Source organism: Pundamilia nyererei, unplaced genomic scaffold (genome assembly GCF_000239375.1).
Source record: "Pundamilia nyererei isolate P.nyererei 1_Seehausen unplaced genomic scaffold, PunNye1.0 scaffold00084, whole genome shotgun sequence".
NCBI classification, from domain to species: Eukaryota; Metazoa; Chordata; class Actinopteri; order Cichliformes; family Cichlidae; genus Pundamilia; species Pundamilia nyererei.
This window is the reverse complement of record NW_005187485.1, coordinates 1,678,206-1,700,994: the sequence shown is the minus strand read 5'-3', so window position 1 is coordinate 1,700,994 and position 22,789 is coordinate 1,678,206. Positions and strand designations below refer to the sequence as shown.

The 22,789-nt window shown below is 39.1% G+C and overlaps 2 protein-coding genes across 3 annotated transcripts in view; one reads left to right on the top strand and one right to left on the bottom strand.

The window, feature by feature from the left end:
- Nucleotides 1-20,337, bottom strand: part of LOC102212439 (probable assembly chaperone of rpl4) — a 25,685-nt gene extending 5,348 nt beyond the window's left edge. The window contains exons 1-10 of one of the 2 annotated variants that reach the window (XM_005738533.2): nt 20,078-20,337; nt 19,821-19,933; nt 19,554-19,700; nt 19,285-19,440; nt 18,131-18,240; nt 17,907-18,030; nt 16,766-16,858; nt 16,022-16,090; nt 9,692-9,745; nt 2,883-3,035 (exon numbers count right to left, since the gene is read on the bottom strand). In XM_005738533.2, coding sequence (XP_005738590.1) covers nt 2,883-3,035; nt 9,692-9,745; nt 16,022-16,090; nt 16,766-16,858; nt 17,907-18,030; nt 18,131-18,240; nt 19,285-19,440; nt 19,554-19,700; nt 19,821-19,933; nt 20,078-20,267 — 1,209 coding nt within the window. In that variant the 5' untranslated portion in view covers nt 20,268-20,337. The remainder of the gene's footprint in view (nt 1-2,882; nt 3,036-9,691; nt 9,746-16,021; nt 16,091-16,765; nt 16,859-17,906; nt 18,031-18,130; nt 18,241-19,284; nt 19,441-19,553; nt 19,701-19,820; nt 19,934-20,077) is intronic. The other variant, XM_005738534.2, reaches the window with a different exon arrangement.
- Nucleotides 20,338-20,560: 223 nt separating this feature from the next.
- mindy3 (MINDY lysine 48 deubiquitinase 3) overlaps nt 20,561-22,789 on the top strand; it is a 25,870-nt gene continuing 23,641 nt past the window's right edge. The window contains exons 1-3 of the mRNA XM_005738532.1: nt 20,561-20,751; nt 21,330-21,657; nt 21,968-22,047. Coding sequence (XP_005738589.1) covers nt 21,567-21,657; nt 21,968-22,047 — 171 coding nt within the window. The 5' untranslated portion in view covers nt 20,561-20,751; nt 21,330-21,566. The remainder of the gene's footprint in view (nt 20,752-21,329; nt 21,658-21,967; nt 22,048-22,789) is intronic.

The window sequence follows — 22,789 nt, the reverse complement described above, 5'->3', positions numbered from 1 at the left end:
CACACACACACACACACACACACACACACACACACACACACACACACACACACAACATTGTCCTCTGTGCATACACTGCAGATCCTTCTTCAATCGCACCCTATCTGGCTGAGACTCAAATTCCATTTCACGTCCGGTTTACTATTGATTTTACCCTCGCCACTATTCACCAGCTACACGCCCCGCACCTACACACACCCAACATCCAATCTGTTCCCTCCTCACCCCCCCATTTTTTATTTTTCTACTCCTGCTCTCCCTCCTACACTTCCTATTTGTCCTCTTGACCCATCCATTCTTGCCCATCATTCCTTTGTAGAGCCTCACAGCTGAATATACGAATATATGAGAGTGAACAAGTATCGATCAGGAAAAAAGATGAATGACAAACAATTTCTTAACAAATAATATGCATGCAAGCTGGCACACACAACTAAATTAAATGTATGCATCAACACAAGAGCACCTATGAATGCCTGAATGCTCAGTATATCATGCGCGCCGCACACACACAGAGACAAAGCCATAAAGTATGCACAGAAGTGGACCGGCGCCAAAACAAGCCATTGGGCTTTGAGGCCTCATTTCCATGTTGGAGACCATTTTAACTAGCAGACTGACTCATCGTTAATTATTAACACTCACAGTAATGCTCAGAAACAAAGCTCGGATATATTAAAAAAATGTTTTTATATCCAAGCTTTGTTTGCACATCGTGGCTACACAATGCACAAATGCACACATCTGTACATTGTGTACCAAGCTGTGGAATTAAATGTACCACGAGGGGGCTGTTTTCCCTCCACATTCCATCTCACCTTTTCAAGGTCTTTGTGCATTTACCTTTCACATTATTCTGCGCCTGTTGCTTCGCTCACTCTACAAAGAAACTGCTTTGCTGTTTACTTGTCATGCTCCGATGCCTCACCCAATTCTTTGCCAGTCTTTCACCTTTTTATTCCTTTGCATTCTTTTTTTTGTCCATGCAAAGAACGGCTTAGTACTTAAATGACCCTATTTCTCAGTTCCATTTTTTTTTTCTGATTGTTTTATTTTTTCTCCCCAGTTATTAAATCTCACACACTGCACACACTTATTTTTATCCTGATAGATTCTTCCATTCTCCCGCTTGGCAGCTCCAAGTCCACCTCGCTCCCATCTCAGTTGTGGACATCACCAGTGGAAGCCTGTTAGATAGGCCCATCAATACACCGCTGGCCACAGAGACAGACGTCAATATATTGTCACTAAGCTGTCCCTACTCATCTCTAGAAGAACACGGCGGGGTAGGAGAGAAGGAAAAGGGGTGTGTAGTTGGGTGAGGAGGTGAAATGGAGAGGAAAGCAAAGAGTGGAAGAAAAAAAGAAAAAAGAAAAATCAGAGGTGGGGCCTGCCATCCGTCACTCCGTGCTGTCTGATTTACAAGCCTATTGGATTTTAGACTAACATGAATCACTGCTCCATAGAGGCATTACTCCCTGACAGAACGACAGAATGAATTAGACAGTGTGCTCGTGTGTGTGAGGGGGAATAGGAAAGAGAGTAGGGGGTATATTTACACTTCTTTGAGATTATACAAAGACATTTCCGCAGCAACAATGAAGCTTAGCTAGGATCCTCTCACATTCGCAGTACTGCATGTACCCTTTCTATGACAACCAGCTCTCAGAAGAATTAACTATTGTGACAGTGTGCTGGATATAACCATCTGTACCCACAATTACTACTCAGAAACTACGAAAGGAAACACATAACTAGAATATAAAAATACAAACTGTATATTGGTCTGCAGCTAATCATGCGTTAATTATAGATTGATCTAAAGATTGTGTTCTTGATCTATTTGGAAGAATTTTATTTTTAATTACAGAAAAAACAGGAAGAAATGTTCATCACAATTAGTCAGACCTCAGAGTGGCATCTTCATGTTCTTTGTTTTTGCCGAACCAGAAAAACATTTCGTTAACTGTAATGTAAGACAAATAATCACCATTGAGAAGTCGGGACCATAACATATTTTGTTCCATTTTTGCATGTATACGGCCAAAAGACAATGAGGCACTGGCCATGGGATTCTGATAACTAAGATGGATAAATGCGATGTACTAGAAGTAAAAAAAAAAAAGTCCTGAAAGGACATGCTTTAGTGAAGTACACACACATGTGTTACAATGGCAGTGCAGTGTCAAAGAATCATTTATTTTGAGATCACAGATAATTGACAGCTATACTGAGCTTTAGATTTAATGGCTCATATTACAACCCTGTTTGCTTTTATGTAAAATGCACATTTAAAAAAATGACTTGCATCATCAAATAGCTGAATAATTGTAGCACACAGACTTTCAACAAATGTTTAAACCTGCTTGAACACGTCTTAATTTAAGTTATGTGGTATTCCAAGCAGATTCTAAGGTGGGTTTGGAGTTCTTTACAACTCTGGTTGAACAAATGATTCAAAAGTTTAGGAACAGTGCTTGAAAAAAAAAAATGGTGGATTTCATCATCTACGCAACATAACATTAAATTATGCAGAGAATCTGAAGGAATCTTTCTAAGCAAGGGACAAGGCTAAAAATCAGTGCCGAGTTGCCTTGCTCTTCAGACCTTTAGTCAGTACTGCATTAAAAACAGATGCGACCGTGTAATGAAAAACACTGCATAGACTCAGGGACACTTCCAAAAACCACTGCCAGTGAACACATGTCATCAGTGCATCATTAAAGGAGTCATCTTAACCTTTTATTAACTTTGTGTACGAAGTTTAATAAAAGGGTTTGGATAATTTCAAATGACAGCTTTCAGTTTTTATTCACTCTTTCCACTACACCCCAGCTTTTTAGCTTAGAAACATATATATGAGGTCATTATGACTGGACTACCTTCTTAGCATTAGTCAAGTATGATCTGGCAGCTTCCTTCAATGCCGTCCCCTCCTCCTTTTCCTCTTCTGTTGCTTCTCTTCCTTCCCTCTCCTGCTGCTCCTTTGCCTTTTCCAACTGGAGGTAGCACACCCAGCCAGAGAGATACCACACCTGCGAGGCAAAGCGACACAGACAGTTTATGTGTTGTGAGGTGCAAAGATTTAGAGTGACAGTCAGTTACGACAAGGGGAAAACATTTTCTGACCCTCAGAGAGAATGAAATCCAACATCCGTCTTTGACAAACGGGTTTCGCACATTTTACATGGAACCAGAAATACACAGTCTCAGACACGCACAGGCAATCAGTCACTCACATAATAATTCACCCTGACAAAATCATGACATAATGTACTCATTTACAAATGATAGCCCATAAGTGTAGCTTCCCATTAACTTCAAAATTCTTGTTTTCACAATTTTCAGTTTGTTTTCCCCCTCTCTGTAGCAAAAGATGCAATTAGTAAAATAAATACTCAACTGTAACATAATATAACATAATGAAAAAATGAATTGCCTCAGGAAAATAACATCTGGGCCTTTAAATTCATATCATATTCACAATTTAGACTGTTGGCAGTTTTGCACTAGCCATTACATTAAATGATGGTTTTAATATGGTTTGATTCCACAAATAATTCGAGTGTTGTACCTTATTATTCCTCACAAGTATGTTTTTGTGATCCCAAACATATAGCAAGACTCCAAGAACTATCACACTAAAATAAGAGCAAGGAGTCTCAACACTTTAGACTCTATCTGTGACTGCATGATATTTCACAAAGCAGGACGTTCTACAATCTGTTGATTTTTGTAAGTGACAATACTGAAAGGAAGAAAAGAAATCCCTAGGAATAACTATAATTGCTAGTTTAGAAGTTGTGATGATTAGGGTATCATTTACACAAACATCATAGATGTTTCTGTTTATCAAATGCTCAGAAAAGCAAGAATATACACAGATTTCCCTCAAATAAAGTAACACCGACTCCCTGCCTTTACTGTGTCGAGGCTTTTTGAGCCTAAGCATGCAATCACATCCTAAAGGTTTATTCTGAGACAGAATAAATCCTGATGTCACAGATAAACAACAGCTCTAATGCATCTAAATCATAGATAAGCTGTTCTTTAGCACAGGCTGTTATTAGGCTACCACATCCAAATACCTTCTTAGAATTAACCAGGTAATCTAGCTGCCAACTGAATGGCCCCATCCCTTTCACTTGGCTCAGTATACGATCATCACACTAGTCAAACAAACTGAGATGCATCACCTACACATTGGGAATACATGAAGAGCCACTAAATGAAGTGAACTGATAAACAAAAAACATTTGTAGTCGTGAATAAGTCACAGTCATGTGGCTTATTAACCTGTTAGCAGTCGGACGTACCGCCCACGGTACATTGGATGGTTTAGGGGACTAATTGGACTGCTAAGGGGTTAAAACCCCTCCCTACCTGGGAAGTTGAGCAGGTTATCAAAAATTAGACTGTTGATGGTTCGACACCTTAGAACACACCCACACCCACACACCCACCCACACACACTTCCAAATGCATCCATCCATAGGTGTATAATAAACAAAGCACTGTACAAATTCAATAAAGACCTTTATAAGGGCGTGAATAGGAGTAGAACAATGCAACATAAATGCCATTTCATTTCTTTAAGTGTCTAAATGTTTTCACAGCATGGTATTTTTCTTGCTCATAAACTGCAAAGAGGGATTTTCTACCACTTACTACTTGCGTCTGCTTTAGAAGAAAAACATCTGTTCAGTTGTGCAATACTCATTTACTGAGTCAAGCTTTTAAATACCATACAGTTTTAAACCAATAAATATGATTGTGGATTTTTGATTTGCCCACCAGAGAATTACTAGCTCACTATCAATGTGACAATATTCAAATATGTGCTTTAAAATATGTTTTTATCTTTTGACACAACACCAGATTCAATAAACTGCATTTTGAAGTATTACTTAATATGCTAAAACAATTATTTATCATGTATGAATCAGAGTTTTGTACCATATACACCAGACAGTTTATTAGGTACACCTTGCTATTACTATGTTACTCCACTTCAGAACTTTGCTGCACAGATTCAACAAACGTGCTGGAAACATTCTTCCAGAGATTTTTGGTCCATATCGACATGATAGGATAACACAGTTGCTCCAGATTTGTCAGCTGCACGTCCATGATGAAAATCTAATTTTCCACCACATCCCAAAGCTGGTTTACTGGATTGAGATATGGAGACTTAGGAGGCAATTGGAGCACAGCGAACTGTACGTCACTGTTCACGTCACACCACAATATCCTGGTGGAAGCAAACTGTGACATTTAAAAGATACTCATTTGGTACTAAGGGGCTGAAGTGTGCCTAGAAAATATACCCCAAAATCATTAAACCCTCACCAGCAGCCTGAACTGTTGATACCAGGCAGGATGGATCAGTGGTTTCATGTTGTTTACACCAAATTCTGACCTTCGATCTAAAGGTCACAGCACAAATTGAGACTCATCAGACCGGGCAACATTTTTCCAACCTTCAGTTGTCCAATTTTGCTGCTGCAAATTGTAGCCTCAGGTTTCTGTTCTTAGCTGAGCAGCTGGTGTGGTCTTCTGCTACTGTAGCCCATCTGCTTCAATGAAGAGCATTCAGGGATGTTCTCTTCCATACCTCTGGATTAATAACTGGGTATTGAGTTATTATTCCCTTCCAGTCAGCTCGAAGCAGTGTGTCAATTCTCCTCTGAGTTCTGGCATGAACGAGGTATTTTCATCCAGAGAACTGCAGGTCATGTCTTGACCGTGTCTACATGTCCATTAAGCTGTGGCCACATGACTGGCTGATAAGATATTTCTGTTAATGAGCAGTTGAAAAGGTGTACCTAGCAAACTCACAGTATTAGAATCAGTTCACTAAGATTCGTCTCAGCTGAATATATATCAAAAAACCTAGAGCAATATTTTTAAAATAGATCATTTGCTCCACAGAGTTCAAAAAGGGAATGATATTTTTAACTGTAAGTTACTTTGCTGTAAGACACCAAAGCACCTAATTTTCTTTCTTTTTCACAATAACACATTTTTGCCTCTGCATAATCTCAAACACTAACTTGTGCTTCATCCTCTACCTCTAAACACTCTCACGTTCAACTCTCAGTGAACTTGGAGGTGTGAGATCGCCTCTCATCACAGGCCAAAGATCACCCACCCACTGTTCTTCAAGCATCAAGACACAAATATTAGCTTTATTCATTATTCACTGAGAGCAGAGGCAGTAGGGACCAGCGCCCCTGCCAAATCAACCATTTAGCTAACAAACACATCAAGGCATGGCACACTGAATTCAGAATTGCCACTCAGCATGCTGAGTGGGAGGCTACCCCCTGCAGCCATACTTATCAGAACAACAGCAGCACTGGAGAAATGTAGTGTTGTTGCAGGCTCAGCGGTACGACATTTTTATCACTAAAACATTTCCCTGAATGCAGAAGTTAGAATAAAATGTGTAAATTCAAGTGAGACAGTGTAATTGGGTCACTTAAATTCAAAATTTTAACTTCAGAAATAAGAAGCCCGTCTTTAAACACTCAGAACAATGCTAGGAAATTCTGTGCAGATGGTCCACTGTGAAATATTTGCGTCTGTAGTATAGTCTGCCTGAGCATCTGCACTCAGAATTAAAACATGTGAAAGTTTGCTAATTAAGAACTTCAGAGAATCCACTGTGTCCTACTCCAACCCCAGACCGAGGCACACGTAATAAAATACATTTTGTGTGTGTCAATCAAATCGCTGGGACTATTGAAATTTCAAAGTGAAGGCACATCTCAGTTTCCATATGGTGCTACTGAAGGAAGAACAAAAGCATCATGAATCAACAGAATACCTTTGAAACAAGATTTGCAAGAAAGTAGCTCACTTGTTTTTGCAGACTTAACGTTATATAAGTAAGGTTCCAACTTTGAGATATGCAAGAGAAAGAAGAAGGAGTAGAGCGCTAACCTCTTATCTGCTGCACTTAAGAGAGAAATAAGAGAAAAAGTAAGACAAAGAGGTGAAAGAAAGGGAGAGAGAGAGAATATAATGCTTTTAAATGTGTCTGTCATACATTTCTGACATCACAGATATGACTCTAACAATGTACCCATGTTGTGATCAGACGATACACTTTCTGACCACCAGAACTGGTGACAGTACCAATATTTGATTGGCTGTGGGCATGCTCAAATTGAGTGTCACAGCAGTGCGTCTCTGAAGTGAGTTTAAAAGTTCAGCCCCCTGATGACTGCTCTCAATCTGTCAGCTGAGGGGTGTGTGGGAGGCTGAGCCTGAGGGGGAGTGGGGGAAAGAGAGAGAGAGACACGACCGTGCTTTTCTGTCTGACACTTAGTGGCACACCTTCGCTTTCTATTGCAGCGACAGTGGGGATTTTGAGCACACTGACAGCACAGAGCTCATACTAAAGCACAGAAAAATACTGCAATTCACTCTAATAAGTTCAGCGCCAGACTCTATGTGTGAGCACATAAGTGCTGAGATGAAGCAATGCAAATGCAGGGAGTACACAGAGCTCAGCAGAAGGAACTAAGCTCTAGATGTGTGAACCGCTATGACGTCATCCAAAGATTACTGTATTTCTGTCTTGAAGCCTTGAGGTGAGCATTTTGGTCATTGCACTCTTCGCATTTTGAAACTGAATGTGACAAGTTCTTACTATAGCCAACACAAGATACGCTCGCCCAAACTGCTTTATCATAAAGTCCAAAATTTACAAAATTCAATCATTTTGCGAACCTGGAGTCTACATTCATTTTTTTAATATGCTATCTAAGCATATAAACTGAGATGATCCTTCCCACTGAAATGAAAAAGAGTTGCTTTTGCTTTATACCTACCCAGCAGTTTCTACTGTATTATAAAAAGACTGTATGCAAGAGGACCAATGACTGTATATAAACATCTTATCAACTGGACTCAAAAATGACATCAAATCTTATCGCACACATACAGTAGAGAGCACTAATCATTTTTTAGATATTTGCTAGGAAAATGGGTAACAAGTGCAGTGACTTATTGACACATATGCAAACACACATGGGAATCCTGTATACAAGGCAAAAACAGAGTTTGCGCAATTCTAACAAGCTTGAAAGTCAATATTTGGTATGACCTCCTTTAGCAACCTTTAATATTTGTTTGTCAGGTCCTTGATGTTTGCTTATTTTTTATTTCTAAATCATTTGACTTTCAGACGCTGTTCATTTCCTGCAGGTACTTTTTGTTTTAGTCCTTTTGTTGTCTTTCTTTGCATTCTACTTGTCCAGCTTCCTTAATTTTTCTAAGGACACACTACGGACCATATCGAGAATGTTTTTCAGCTAATATCTCTTGTGAATCACCTTGCTGTTGTAAAAATGGTATGTTATGCCTGTCAAACTGCGTTATCTTTGTTATTTTTCATCGATTCGACAAAAGAAAGGGGAACAAATTATGTGTTTTTGTGACAGACTGTTAGTAATAAAGTGCCTACGGAAACAATTTAAAATTGGTTGTTTGCCAAGTTGTCTGTTATATGTATACACAACACTGGATCTTTCCTTGAGTAAAGGGGCTTTTTTATGCTTGATGATTCATAAGTGGTGTAACAAATGAAAATGAGTGAAAAAGTAGCCAATCTCCAAAGAACAATTTTGAGAGAGCACAAGAAAGCCTGGAGAACTATTGCTCTAGACCATGTTAAAAAAAATTTACCAAGAGTTTGGCTCATTGGAAACAAAATATATAAAAAAAAAAAAAGTTTTAAAATGGGCAACTCAGGATTAAGATTAAGAATCGCCAAAGTTAGTCTGGACAGACTACCCTGAAATTCAGACTCAGCTGCTTTCTTTCCCCACTTTGCCTGGCACCAGTATTATGACAGGTAAATAGTAGAATGGTAGGTATTTTTGGTTGTATTCCCTGGTCAAACTGAAATCAAGTTTTTCACATCTGCCAATTTTAAAAGACATTCGAGCGAATATGTGAGTTCAGTTGTCTCTGCAGGATTACTTACAGATGTATCAATCACATCCACACTTTGATCCATACAACACTGTTTCTGCTGTTTGCAAGTTTGTACATAGGTACACAAAAGGTATAACAAAAAAAATCTGAAGCTGTTTGCAACTGAATTTTGCTGTTTGCAGAAGCTGAAATCACAGAGTAACAGCTCAGAACAGGACTTGATCTAAAATTAATAACCATTCTAGAAGCTGTCTTGACATAACCATGAAGATTGGCTAGTCTTACATTTAAGGCACATTTTAAATCAGGCAAGTTTTTGTGCTACTTTTTGATCACACCTCCAACAGGTTGGTAGCTTATGAAGTTAATCCTGCCTAAAAATCTGTGGTAATGTTATCCTTTCTACAACCAAAGCTGGTAAGCAACCTGGAAACAAGAAAAATGTGCTCACAACAACTTCCTATTCAAATCAGTTGTATTTATATAATGCCAAAAGCGCTTTGGCGACAGTAGGAAGGAAAAACTCCCTTTTATCAGGAAAAAACATCCTGCAGAACCAGGTTAAGGGAGGGGCAGCTATCTGCCACGACCGGTTTGAAAGACCCCATAACAAAAGAGAAAACATGCATTTAAGCAAAACGCTACATTTTCAAGTTCAGAGAGAGAAATAATTACGATGAAAAGTAGAATAAAAAAAAAAAAAGACCTTAAATTACAACAGCCGGAACAGGACTTCATCGCTTACCTGGACAACTTCGTCATCCTCTTCTAGCAGACTCTCCAACACATCTACTGCCATCTAATTTAAAGAGAGACAAACAGATAGTTACCATTTTTGTATTAATGTATTAAAATTACGAACAACAATCATACTACACTCATTTTTGTCTGTAGAAATTCATCAGTACTCCCTCTATTCTCAGGTTTGACTGACAAACCAACATGCATAAAGGTAAAGACAATATTGTTGCACACAATCTAGCACATCTTCCAGTCAGCCCAATCAATCAAATGGATCAGAGGGTCTGATAAGCATCGAACAGGTCAGCAACCCATACACAGCACCGTCAATACCAACAAGACAACAGACATGATCGTCAATAGATACACTTACAAGTACTTATCACACAGTCGATAGTCACTTTAGCCACCGTCTACCATTGCCTTTTTTCCCAGCATTTTGTCTTTATTGGAGATGAGCAGCAGGGAAAGACCAGAGCAGTCAATACCATATATTCATAGTAGCCCCCTCCACTCCTTAGGATACACGATAAACCTAAAGACCAACCAGACCCAGAGCCCGTATTCCCCTTCCTCTAAAGCATTTGTCTGATTTCCTCCCTGTAGTGTCCTGTGGAGGCGATGTGAGGTCTCAAAGGGGTTTAATGTTAGGTGACCTTTGTCACAGCACTGTCTGGGTCAGTTTCTGTGGGAAGTTTCCATTACAGAAATCAGACCTTGACTAAAGTAGGCTGGGTGTTTGTTTTGCTCTGTCTCCCTCCTTGTGGAACCTGTGGTTGTGGTATATTTGTGTGCATGTGTTTGTGTGTGAGGCCCCAGGTGATGATATATTGATTTTTGTCTACTTCAGGTTGGAGGCGACTGTTAGCCAATCACCCGTGGTGAAGGGCAAGAATAAAAGACACGCACGGACCTGTGCATTCACACACACACCACTTTACAGTCACGCACTACAAAAAAGCCTGCACACAACAATGAGCACAACTAGCAGCACTTGTTTCTTGTTAAGGGAGTCTTATTAGCTGGAGAGCTTCCTAATTCCCCCCCCCCTCCTGCTCGTTGGAGTTCTCTGCTCTTTTCATTAAATCTATGCGGTTCCGGTGGCGATAAAGAGGTCTGTTGGCTGCATAGAGTAAGGGGTGTCAGGTTAATTGAGAGTATCTCATTAAGATTGTGCAAATATGCATGTCAGGGAGTCAGTTGATTGATTGCCAGACCAATTATCAGCTGAAATACCATTGTCCTTAATTAATTAATGACTGATTAAAAATACACAAACAAAAACATCTAATCCCAGCCGATGATGAATGGATTCATGTCCAGCTTCAGAATGATCTACTATCTACTTTCACTGTATCACTACAAAGTGACAGACACACAAGCTGCACACACACACACAAGCTGCACACACACACACACACACACACACACACACACACACACACACACACACACACACATTCAAACACAGTAAATCGAGCCAAGCACTAGATATAAAAGATAGGAGAAAAGATCTGCTTGGGTATTAAACAAGTGATAGAACAGGCAGTTTTGGAGCTACAAAAATAGAACAAGAGATATCTGGGAGCCAGGATAAGTGAGCAATGATAACCATTATATCGTCTCCAACTGCACATCTTCCTAACTACACCGGTCAGCCCAGGGGCGAGTAATTAAAGATTCAGAGATTCTTAGGCCGCTTCATGCTCTAAACAACAACAAGATTAATATTCCCATGAAGATAAGGAGAAAAAGAGGCTGTACTACGAAGGAGGATGGGGGGGAGGCAGAAAATTGGACGAGAGGTTAAAAAAAAAAAAAAAAAAAGATCTTAATAAACATTGCAAAAGTGGTTCAAGAAAAACAACAGTGCGCTACAGAGACACACAACCAATAACACATGCAAGATGATACATACATGTTGTCCTCCTTATTTTAAGGACTGTTGAAGGAACCAAAAGAAAAAAAACCCCTGCATTCTGTGGAGGAACTCATTTATAATGTCCATCGTGGGCATGTGCACAGTGTGTGTGTGTGTGTGTGTGTGTGTGTGTGTGTGTGTGTGTGTGTGTGTGTGTGTGTGTGTGTGTGTGTGTGTGTGCGCGCTCATGTATCCATTTCTGCATTTGTGTAATCTTCAGGCAATTTTGTTTAACAGAATCATTTTACTGGAGCGCACAGCAGAGACAGGAGAAAGACAAATCACTTTACAAGCAAGGGCAAGCTATATCTCACACACATGCACGCACACGCACGTAAACAGGGGCATTGAGACTTAAGTAAATAAATCCTGGGGATGTCACTGCTAACTGTACTTGCAAGCAATATAGGAAAGTACAAGCTGTACATTGTGAAATAAATATAAGAACAGAAACATTCAATAAATAAAATACAGCCAAAGAAGAGTGACAATGACAAGGTGCGTAACTACCCATCAGCTTCTGTGACGCCTCAGCTAAGAGACACTTGAATGGCTGTCAGGGGAGGGTGCCTGTCTGTCTGTCTGCTGTGTGGCAAGTGAATCAGTGGTTGTGATGGGTGATCACGGTAATGTTTGTGCGCGTGTTACAGTAGGGAAAACGCTGTCACCACGCTGATTTTTGATTTTTTAAATCAAGACTATAAAATACATCATTGACTAGCCACTTTATTAAGCACACCTGTTCAAACTGCTAGTTAATGCAAATATCTAATCAGCCAATGATATGCATTGAGGCTACAGACTGTGCATCAGAATGGAAAAGAAAGGTGATTTAAGTGACTTGTAATGTTTGGTTGTTGGTGCCAGAAGTATTTTTTACAAACTGCTGAACTACTAGGATTTTCCTACACAAATGTGTCTAGGCTACAGACAATGCTCCGATAAAGGAAAATATCCAGTGAGTGGCAGTTCTTTGGGAGAAAATGCCTTGTTGATGAGATATCAGACATCAGAAGAGAATAGTCAAACTGCCTCAAGCTAATAAAAAGACAACAGTAACTCAAACAACCACTTATGACACCCAAAGTATGCAGAAGAGAAACAGAAGGCCAGGCCTGGTGTCTCTCCTGTCAGTTAAGAACAGGAAACGGAAAATGTGCATAGTCTCATCAAAACTGAACAACCCAGGATTGGAAAAAACACAGCCTGGTCTGATGAGAAGATAAGATATGCTAAGATAAGTGGTGGTGTATTGTGTGGGAGATATTTTCTTGATATGCCTTGGGCCCCTGAGCCTCATTTAAATATCATAGCCTACCCAAGTATTGTTAGTGACCATGTAAATTCCTTTATGTGAACAACACGGTGTACCCCAGTGGTTTGTTGAACATGGCAATACATTCAAATGGCCTCCACAGTCAACAGCTCTCAATCCAACAGAGCACCTGTGGGATGGAACAGCAGATTCAGAGATGTCTGGTCTAAAATGTTTGCAGCACCTTGTGCAAACTATGCCATAGAAGAATAAAGCAAAATAAATTATGTATGTAAATAATATATATATATATATTAACATAATTCCTATAAATCACTGATGCCCCCACTCCCATTCAAAGGTCAACAAACTTGAAGACTGATGTGACTATTTTAATGATATTTCCTACCATATACTACAGAGACCCTCATATTGGAAAAGATGGGCACCATATACTGTAATAGTTGGTATTTTTGCTTGATAAACAAACAAGTAAGCAACCAATCATCTCCACACTGATTGCATTAAACTGTTTAGAGTTTATTCTATAAAACATCAGAAAACATGGTCTTCAAACTGCTTGAAAATATCAGATATATTCAGATTAAAGATTTTTAACAGCAGCAAAGTATCCCATATTAAACGCTGGAACCAAACATTAATGAAGACAAATGACAAAAACCAAATGAAAACCTAATTAATTTTCCATCAATCAAACCAATAACAAACCTGTTTAAGCACTGCAAGCGCTCTCACAAATATGGGGATATTTGACAATAAAACTTCTCACTTCTTTTGCTTTCAAGCACCCTCGTGCGCTCTTAATCTATTTCCATTCTGGAAATCACAAACAAACTTGGCAGTTATTCAACTAATCAAAAGAGGGAGGAAAAAAAGACTCGCAAAAGCCTTTTTGGTGACTTTTTTCTCCTCTTCTAATTTAAGTGGCACAGATCCATGTTTTGCAGAAACAGTTGACTGAAGAGAAGAGCAGCAATTGTGAAACTGATGTTTTCATGAATTTATTAACACGGTGTGTTTGGTATGTTTTCTATCACATTTTTTAAAGTAAACAAGACAATCGCACAATGGAGCACAAGTACAACCAGCCTATGTCATGGTTTTCATGCTCTTATCCCTTTCTCAGTCAAATTTACTATCACATTCAGCTTTTCACGTGGCAAAGGTTTTTTATTTTTAAAGATTTCCTCCAAAAAAGAACTGAAAGCCACAGTCTTGACAAAATTTTTATTATAAAAGATAACTATGTATTTTAAAAATAAAGAAACTGTAATATTTGCACATGCTCTGAGTTTGACAACCACCTACCCTCATAAGAAACCTTGAGTTTTAAGACGGTGGGGAGACGGGTCTATGACCTAGTAAAGTGCCCAAGAGATGTGACAGTGTCTACCCACTAAAGACAGTTTGTCTTGAAAACATCTTCCCAGTGTTTTTCAGCAAAATCTTTCTCATTTTGATGAGAATTGGTGGAGGGAGATAGAGCATAAGGCAAAGAAAGAACCCGCTCAATTTTGGTGCTGATCTGAATTTGTGGGGTGGAAAATAAGACCAGACAGTGGAGACTTCTGGGGAAGAGTGGAGACTTTGAGTAAACTTCTATCTCCCACCACTATGCACTATAATAACCACACTAACACTGCCTTATTGTGGCCTAGTTAATTTGAATTCAATCCACATAACACAAAAGTACAGACAAAGACCATGAGATGAAGTTTCTGCCAAAGAACATGGTAGTACCGCTACACCTTGTGCCATTCTAAAATTAACATTTATTTACAAGACGTTGCTGTATGCAGTTACAGAAAACAAACAAACAAACAAAAATTCTTTAATATGCTTGGGGTTATTTTTTGGCAAATATATTAATGCAAATTTCAAAGCCTTGGCCCAGCTTTGGGGACCAAACAAATTATTCAATGGGGAGAAAGAGACAATTGGTTATATTCTGGCACCATTTTCGAAAGACAGCCTTCCAACTAATAACTCTACTGGAAGTAAACAACTTTACGCAAAGTTTACAAAGAGCATAAAACTGTGCATAGATCCTTCTAAGTGAGAGATGCTAAATGTGAAAGTGAGAGAATGTGTGTGTGAGTATGTGTGACAGAGAAGTACCGGAAGCAAAGAGCTGAGAGGATCCTATCAAATCCAAGTCCCAAATCCCAGGCTGGGAGAGACAGACAGAAAATTGTTTGCCTTTACTCTACTTTCACCCTTAAATGCAATTGCCAGAAACTCCAAATAGCCCTTCACGTGCGTGTGTGTGTGCGTGCGTGTGTGTGTGTGTGTGTGTGTACACATACTTGAGCACATGGCAAAATATTTGACGTTATAAAGCAGTAGGAATGGGTGCGGTTTGTGGTTCGGGTTTCATGACACCAACAGCAGGATGAAGACAAACGACATGTCAGAAACTGTGGACCGAGACGTTGTCATTTTACTGATACACCTGACAGCCCATCTCCCGCACACATGCACCCAAAGATATAACTGCAGCTGAGCTATTTGGGTGTGAGGAGGGGGAAGAGGAGAAAAAAAAAAGGGGGGGGAAAGGACACTGTTCTCATTTCCCGTAAGTAATAACCATAAACCACCCAACAAGAGTGACTGAAAATTAATCATTGGATCACAATAGAAAGTAGCTAAACTGCTGTTGGTGTGGCGGTAATCACCGAAAATGACTTCAAGCGTTAATGACAGCGTTAGGAGATTTAGCACTGAACTGAAGGCAGTGAGCCACTGAAATCAAGGCCATTAATACCAGAAATTCCTGAGTGATTTAGTAGAGAAGTATGCTGTTTCGAGATATGGCCGCAATTCATCAGACCACAGCTTCAATTTTTTTTTTTTTTTTTTTATTTTACTCTTCCTCCCAATCCCTCCACCCTTGTGTGCCCCCCTTAGCCCTATCCCTTTTTGTAAATACCACTCTTCAATTATTGACACTAAACTCCAGAGGGGATAAAGACCAGGCATGGCCTTCCCACCTTCAGTGCTATTCACCAGAAAGGAAAGCATACAAACACACAGATGTGCGCACACGCAAAAAATGCCAGGCTGCCCTCCCACCACGAAACAAACACAGACCAACAACAACAAGGGAGTGTACGAGCACGACACAGCAAACATTTTACCTCGTACTCCTCTGACTCAATGAGCAGTTTGGCTGTGGTGATGCGAGACTCATACGGAGGGATCTCATTCTGAAGGAGAGAAAGAAAGAAGACAAAAAAAAAGGACAATACAACCACCTCTGCAGTAAGTGCTTTCACAGGCATCCACAAACATAGTTCTTCCTTTGTCTGATAATAACACAATCCAATTTCAAGGTACAAAACGTTTTTCAGCTATGTGGCTGTTAATCACAGCCAAAGTGTCAGCAGGCTGTGTTCACATCAACCTGCTCCCGAAGATAAGAGTCATAAGAGTGGTGTCACTGGGATTATTGTATCAAATCATCACACCAAACCCTCTTACATCACTTTTTTTATTATTTGAATCTGCAATTTATTTTGAGCTATTCAAAGCCCATCCAGCTTTGACATTATAGCCATTTTTCCTTTATCAATTTCCACGTTGTACTTTGCTTGTTTATACTTTAAAACCCTTCCTGGTGTTGAATTTATTATTTGCTTTCTCTCTGTGCACTCTAACACAAATACATACAGGCTTGTGAAGTCTGTGCTCCACCTTTCATCTTCTATCATTCCCTCTTTATCGCTTACTTTGTTTTTAATCTGTACAGCTGTCCTTATATTTGCGCATAAAGCATAGCATGCTGTGAAAATCTTGTTAGTTAAAGGGGCTTTATAACTAAACCGGGATCTTACTGGGGCTGGTGGAAGTGAGACAAATACCAGCCCACAGCTACAGCCTACCTGAATGTCTTCCCCTGCGCTGGACGAAGCTGCTCTCCGTTTTAGCGCAGGTAGCCACATTCCAACACTCTTCAACAGGTAATCTTTGCCTTCCTGAACACAGAAAAAGAGCATATAAATATAAAAAGCTTTATAAAAAATATGCATTTCATTTCTTATGCAAGGGTTAGGAGTAAGTAAGGAGTAAGGGTTAGTAATTGGAGAATGCACTCTTCACACAAATCAGTTCCTACAGACTAATCCCACTGTATAATTTACTTCCACAGACTAGCTATTGGATTTTCTACAGAAACCAAGAACCCCTGGATTAATTTGGGAACAATTTATTTTTTCTTGTTTCTTAGAAAAAATTAAAAAGAAAAAGAGACTTTGTCACAGGATGTGGAAAGGTGTGAAGTGAGACTGGAACCAGCCTGACCCCTACAGCTTACAGGTAGTATTACAGATCCTTCGCTGCTCAGTTTGGTGATATGAGTGCATGGAGAGTATGGAGAGACAGTACAGAGGTTTGAAAATGCCCATTACATATAGTTTGCAAAAAACAGTGGTAGGTGAACTGAATGTTGTTCGTTGTATCATCAGTGCATGTTGAGGATGATTGAGGCAGACAGCACTGCCAACAAATACTTCCACGTGGTAATTTAAGGCCATATTTCAATTAGATTACATTTCAAGTAAACAATAAACACGTTTAAATACTTTCAAAAAAGCCTTTGCCTTGAATGCCTTCTATTAACAGTGGTTTAAGATGCTCTTCATTTAGCAATGTCTCCCGCATGCACAAATATACATGTAATGTAAAAATACAGAAAGTTTATTTAGGATATTGTTCTAAACTCACTGTCAAATGTTACACTCAAAAGGTCCTGTGGAATGTTTTCTAAATTTAGTCCAATATGCTTTTCCCTCATCTTTTCTCTTTTTAGCAGATGACTGCTTGACCTTAATGATCCGCCCAGTAATTAACATTCCTATCGGCATGACCTGTCCATCTGCTGATTAATCGCATACGATTCAATTTGCTCAGAATAATTAACTCAGCAGATTCCCGCTTTAATGTGGTGATAACTCATCTCAAGTGTGTGTGCGTGAGAGAGAGAGAGAGAGAGAGAGAGAGAGAGGAGAGAGAGGGAGGACTGACCTGGTTTCTCTCTGTACTGAACAGGTAACTGGCCATAAGCTGTAGAGCCTCTGGGTTGTCATGGCGATACTGTAATGCTTTCTCTATGAACTCCCTGCACTTGTCGGCAGCCCCCTCCTCCATGCTACATGCACACACACACACACACAGAAAAAGAAAATCTCAAAATATTACCAAAGGCAGGCCTATCAGTGTCAAGTGCATAACTATGTGTGCTCCAGTACCAGAGGTCTGTTAAGTAAATCTCAGCGATGGAGCAGTAGGCTACACTAACATCCTTCTCTGTGGGGAGTTCGGGGTCCTCATCTGGTGGGGCAGCAGCTCCAGCCAGAGCCTGCATGAATCAAAGGGCAGACTTCTTTAGTTTCTAAAGTTCATATTACTCATTACAAATCAAAAGAGACTGAACGAGACTTATATGAAACAGAATCTAGGACAGGTTTTCTTTTTGAAATGATCAGAATAAAAAGGGACACCATCTGAATAAGCCTTTTCCTTTGAAATCATATTAACATGTCACAGCAGGAAGGAAGCAGTAACATCAGAGTTGCAAACTGCGTGAATTAAATTTATCCAATTTACTTTCAGAGTCATTGCTCTGTTCATGTCGACTCATTGTCACAGTTATTGAGTACTGACACTGAAGTGACACTTCTAGCTAATATATTTAAGACATCTGAATGAGAGTAATAAAGAGACCTCACAATGATATTAATAAACATGGTGTCACAAAGTTAAACAACAACAATATTGAATAAGTGAATGTAAAATTGACCATTAATACATGTGCAATTAATACAATGTATCCTAACCTTTTTAACCTTATTCTTCTATTCTATTTTCCTTCCATTTGTTCTAATTTAATGTTAACATTGTAATGCATGGCACATTATTATGTCCTCTAAATGAGAAAACATTTTATCTTTGCTTTTGCAAAAAACTTAATAAGCAATATTTTCTTTTTTAAATAAATAACTATATTTGAGGGGGGAAAAGACAGAAGTTGTAAAACTACCATCATCTGACCATTTCCAAAACTACCATTTTACTCTTTCACATTTTCGGTGTAAAATTTGTTTTGTTTCAAAGTTGAGTTCACAGTTCATAGTTTTTAGTGCATTGTAGTGTCGGTAAAGTGTTTTGTAAATATCTAAAATTAGTAATACAGGTCTGCAGTAACAGTTAAACAACAGGATGCTTATAGGTTTGACATAAATCTGTCATAACAATGCATGTCACTAAGACATGCATTGTCCAATAGCACCCTCTTGTGAAAATGAAAAAAAAATCAGGAGCCTTGAACACAAAGTCATGACATCTAGTTCACTTTCCATAACCAGAGAAACAGAGAGGGGTAGTCCTATGTGTAATCACTTACTGTTGTTGTTGTTCCTTGTTTCTCCAATGTATTCAGTAAGACTTGTATGCCTTTGGTATAGTAGTCCACAGCCTCCCGGCCTGTGTGGATTTGTCCCAGGTACATGTACTTACTGTGGCCAACATCTGGGCTAAGCTCCACAGCACGTAGAAATACGTGAGAGGGGAGTCAAGAAAGCCACAACAATCACTGCATTAGAGTAGAATGAAATTATCACAACAGTGTAGTGAAATTACAAAATTATGGACACAAGCAGCGAGAAAGGATATTTCTTTAGCTTTCTGTGTGTCTCCTAATTCAGAGGAAACGTGTCCCAGCATGTCTAGAACTTGCAGGTTGGTGGGCTCCACATCCAGGGCTCTTCGACAGAAAAGGCTGGCCATTTCAAAGTCAAAACTGTCCATGCATTCTTCAGTCTGTACACCACAGTACATAAGGAAAGCTCAGTAGCTGATTAGAATTTAAAGAATAAAAGGATATTAAGGCAATGACATATTTGGGTCCTGCCTTTGTTGTGGATATGTAGTAAACATTACCTTCTGTAGGAGTTGCTCTACTGAGTACTTCTCCGCTGTCTTCTTCTTGGCTTTTTCTTGCATTCTTACCTTCATCCTTTCTTGAGGTGATAAACCAACAAATCCTTCATCTGCTGAGATGTCACAAGTGCACGTGTAACAATAGTTCTTATTAGAGCTGCACTCAAAACAAAACATAACAGTTCTTCCTTTCTATAAACGTGTGTACGAATTTGACGTTATACACAGTAAATAAAATGATAAACCAGTGAACTCACCCCTGTTTGGACGGTTATCTTTCCTCTTCGGTTTATTTTTCTTTTTTCCCTTAGCTTGACCACCCATTCTGAAGAAAAACGCGTCGTATATTTCTAAAATCCCAGGGCTCAAACCCCACTTTTCCCAAAGTGAGACTCTAAACACGCGTGGACAGTAAGTTAAAGTTAGCTTAAAGTATACAGTGCACATGCGCCGGATGGTGACTCTATTGCTCCTACGGAGAGGGGTAGCGGCCAAAAAAGCAAAGGTCCTGACTAAAGCTGGTAAAATGAAACGCTGAACGAGGATATTTTATATGCCTGTTGGTATGAGCCCGTTTATTTAAAAAATATTTAATTGAGACGATTTCCGAGACTTTAATAATGATTTTTTTTCTCCAAGTTGCTAAGGAGAGCTTTAGTTCGGTTAAACCACTTTCCATTTATGGGCGGGGTTCTTTAATATGATTGACAAGTCTCTAGACTATTGAGGCGACGCGCTGACGCCGCAGCCCTTGACGCATCTGGAACTTTCTGGATTTCAACCAATGGGCAAATACGTCAATTGTACGCTCTTCTCTTTTCCCCACACAATTCCGTTGTAAATAAACGAATGACAGAGACGCGGTTGACGGTGAAATTGCTACCAGAAAATTTCATCAATACAGGATACCATTACCGGACTGTGTATTAAGGTAATTAAGGCCTCTAATATAAAGCTAACGAAAACCTACGAGTTCATGTAACGATTCTAGCCGTCGTTTTAATGTGCAAAGTAAATGAGTGACAAAGCAATGAAAATTAGCTGCTAGTAGTGATGCTAATGCTAACTGTTGACATTACCAAACTAACTCGGTTCTTAAGATCAAAATTTGGTGCATTATTTTCTTAAATGTCTTGCAAGGTAACAACGTCGCCAAAAACAAGAAAATTGTTATCTAGTTATCCGTTTTTAATAAACGATTCTTAAATTGCCGTTAAGTAACTGGCAGATGTTTAGCTGGTTTATAACCCCGGGAAGTATAAATTAGTATTCATTTACCAAAGTAAAAAACTAGTTGGTCTTCATCGAGGATATGAAAGTAATCTGCCATTCCTAATGGACATTTTCCGCCACAGACCGAAACATGAATATGTGTTTTTCTCATAAACTGCACGGTGTCTTTTTTTTCAAGGTTCAAGGTTCTTTATTTGTCACATGCATAGTTATACAAGTATAACACACAGTGAAATGTAACTTTTTTTTTTCTTTTTTTTTTCTATTACTTGGTAGGTTTCTGTGGTTACGTTGATGTCATTCCTACCCGCCAGTGTGCTGTCAGTACTTGTAGTCAGGCTGTCGTGTACAGGCAGCTTGTGGCCAATGCCACAGGTTTCGACCTGCCCGGAAAAGTAAACTGTCAGCAGCAAGAGGAAAAAGCAAGTTGGTGTAAACAGACCTATCTTTTCTCCACCTGGCTGTTGGACTGAAGAGGGACTGACTTTGGATCATCCAACACTGAAAGCTAACATGTCAGAGTTAAATAAAGATGTGGTGGATTTGGTTTGGGGGAGACCCTCCAGTGGAGTGTCTGTCTCCATTTTCCGCAGATGGGCCCAAGGTATGATACTTTTTCTCAGTATGTTGATAAGAGTTTAAACTAATTTCCCCCAAAAGGGGTATGAAGCAATAATCCACTGTATCCAGACTTTAAGACCAAAAGACAGGAAGCAGTGATTTTGTTTGAAATTCTAGCTGAAACAAAGTTAAAATGTAAAATACTGAAAATGAAAGTATAAATACTTACCTCCCGTTTGAGGTTTACGCCCTGATTTTGTCTGTGGCCCTCAGATCTTCAGCTGGATATCCATTTGTTTGTTTTGTTTTTGTAAGTTGTTATTGACACAAAATCTTTTTGCTGTTTATCACAGGATTTGTTTTTAGTGAAAGTGAGCTCACAGCACTGGAGCAGTTTGAAGGAGGGCCCTGTGCTGTAATTGCACCTGTCCAGGTAAGATCGTATTCAGCCTTCTGACAATTTGTCCTGCTCATTTATGATAAAATATCTGTATGCAATTATTTTGGTTAAAATTGAGATTATAATAAATGCCAACTGAACTAAATGTGCCCCAACTGGTATGTGATGACAATAAGGTTTTCTGCTTTAAAGGAGATGTGTTATGCTCATTTCCAGCTCCATGCATGTGGTCTTGGTCTCAAAAATAGCTTTGTTTGACTTATAGTTTAAAATAATTGTATTTTATCTTACACTGGGCTGTAGTGTAGCTCTTCAGTTTATCCACATTCTATAAAACATTTTTAGCCACTTTTACCCTCCCTTGAACACAATTTTCTGTTTTAAAACACAGAGTGTTATTTAACAGTAGGTAGGGCTACTCACAGCCAGACATGTGTGGCTCACTTTAGAGCACCTGAGCATTTAGCTAAGAGGCGTTATATGCACATATGCTGACCTCACATTTTGAAACATATTCCTTGTTTTATGTAAACATCCACCATTAAGGAAAAGTATAATAGATCCCATCATGAGGAAAAAAAGTACACTGGATTTATAAAAGAAGACAAAGTGAGACAAACATTGTGAAAAATCTAATCTTGACCATCTTGTTTTGATCAAAAATTAAATTTGTATAACTGGCCACCCCATACCAGTGTTGGGTAAGTTACTTTAAATTAGTAACTTAGTTACATTACTAGTTACTTCTATCAAAAGTAACTCAGTTACTTCAAGT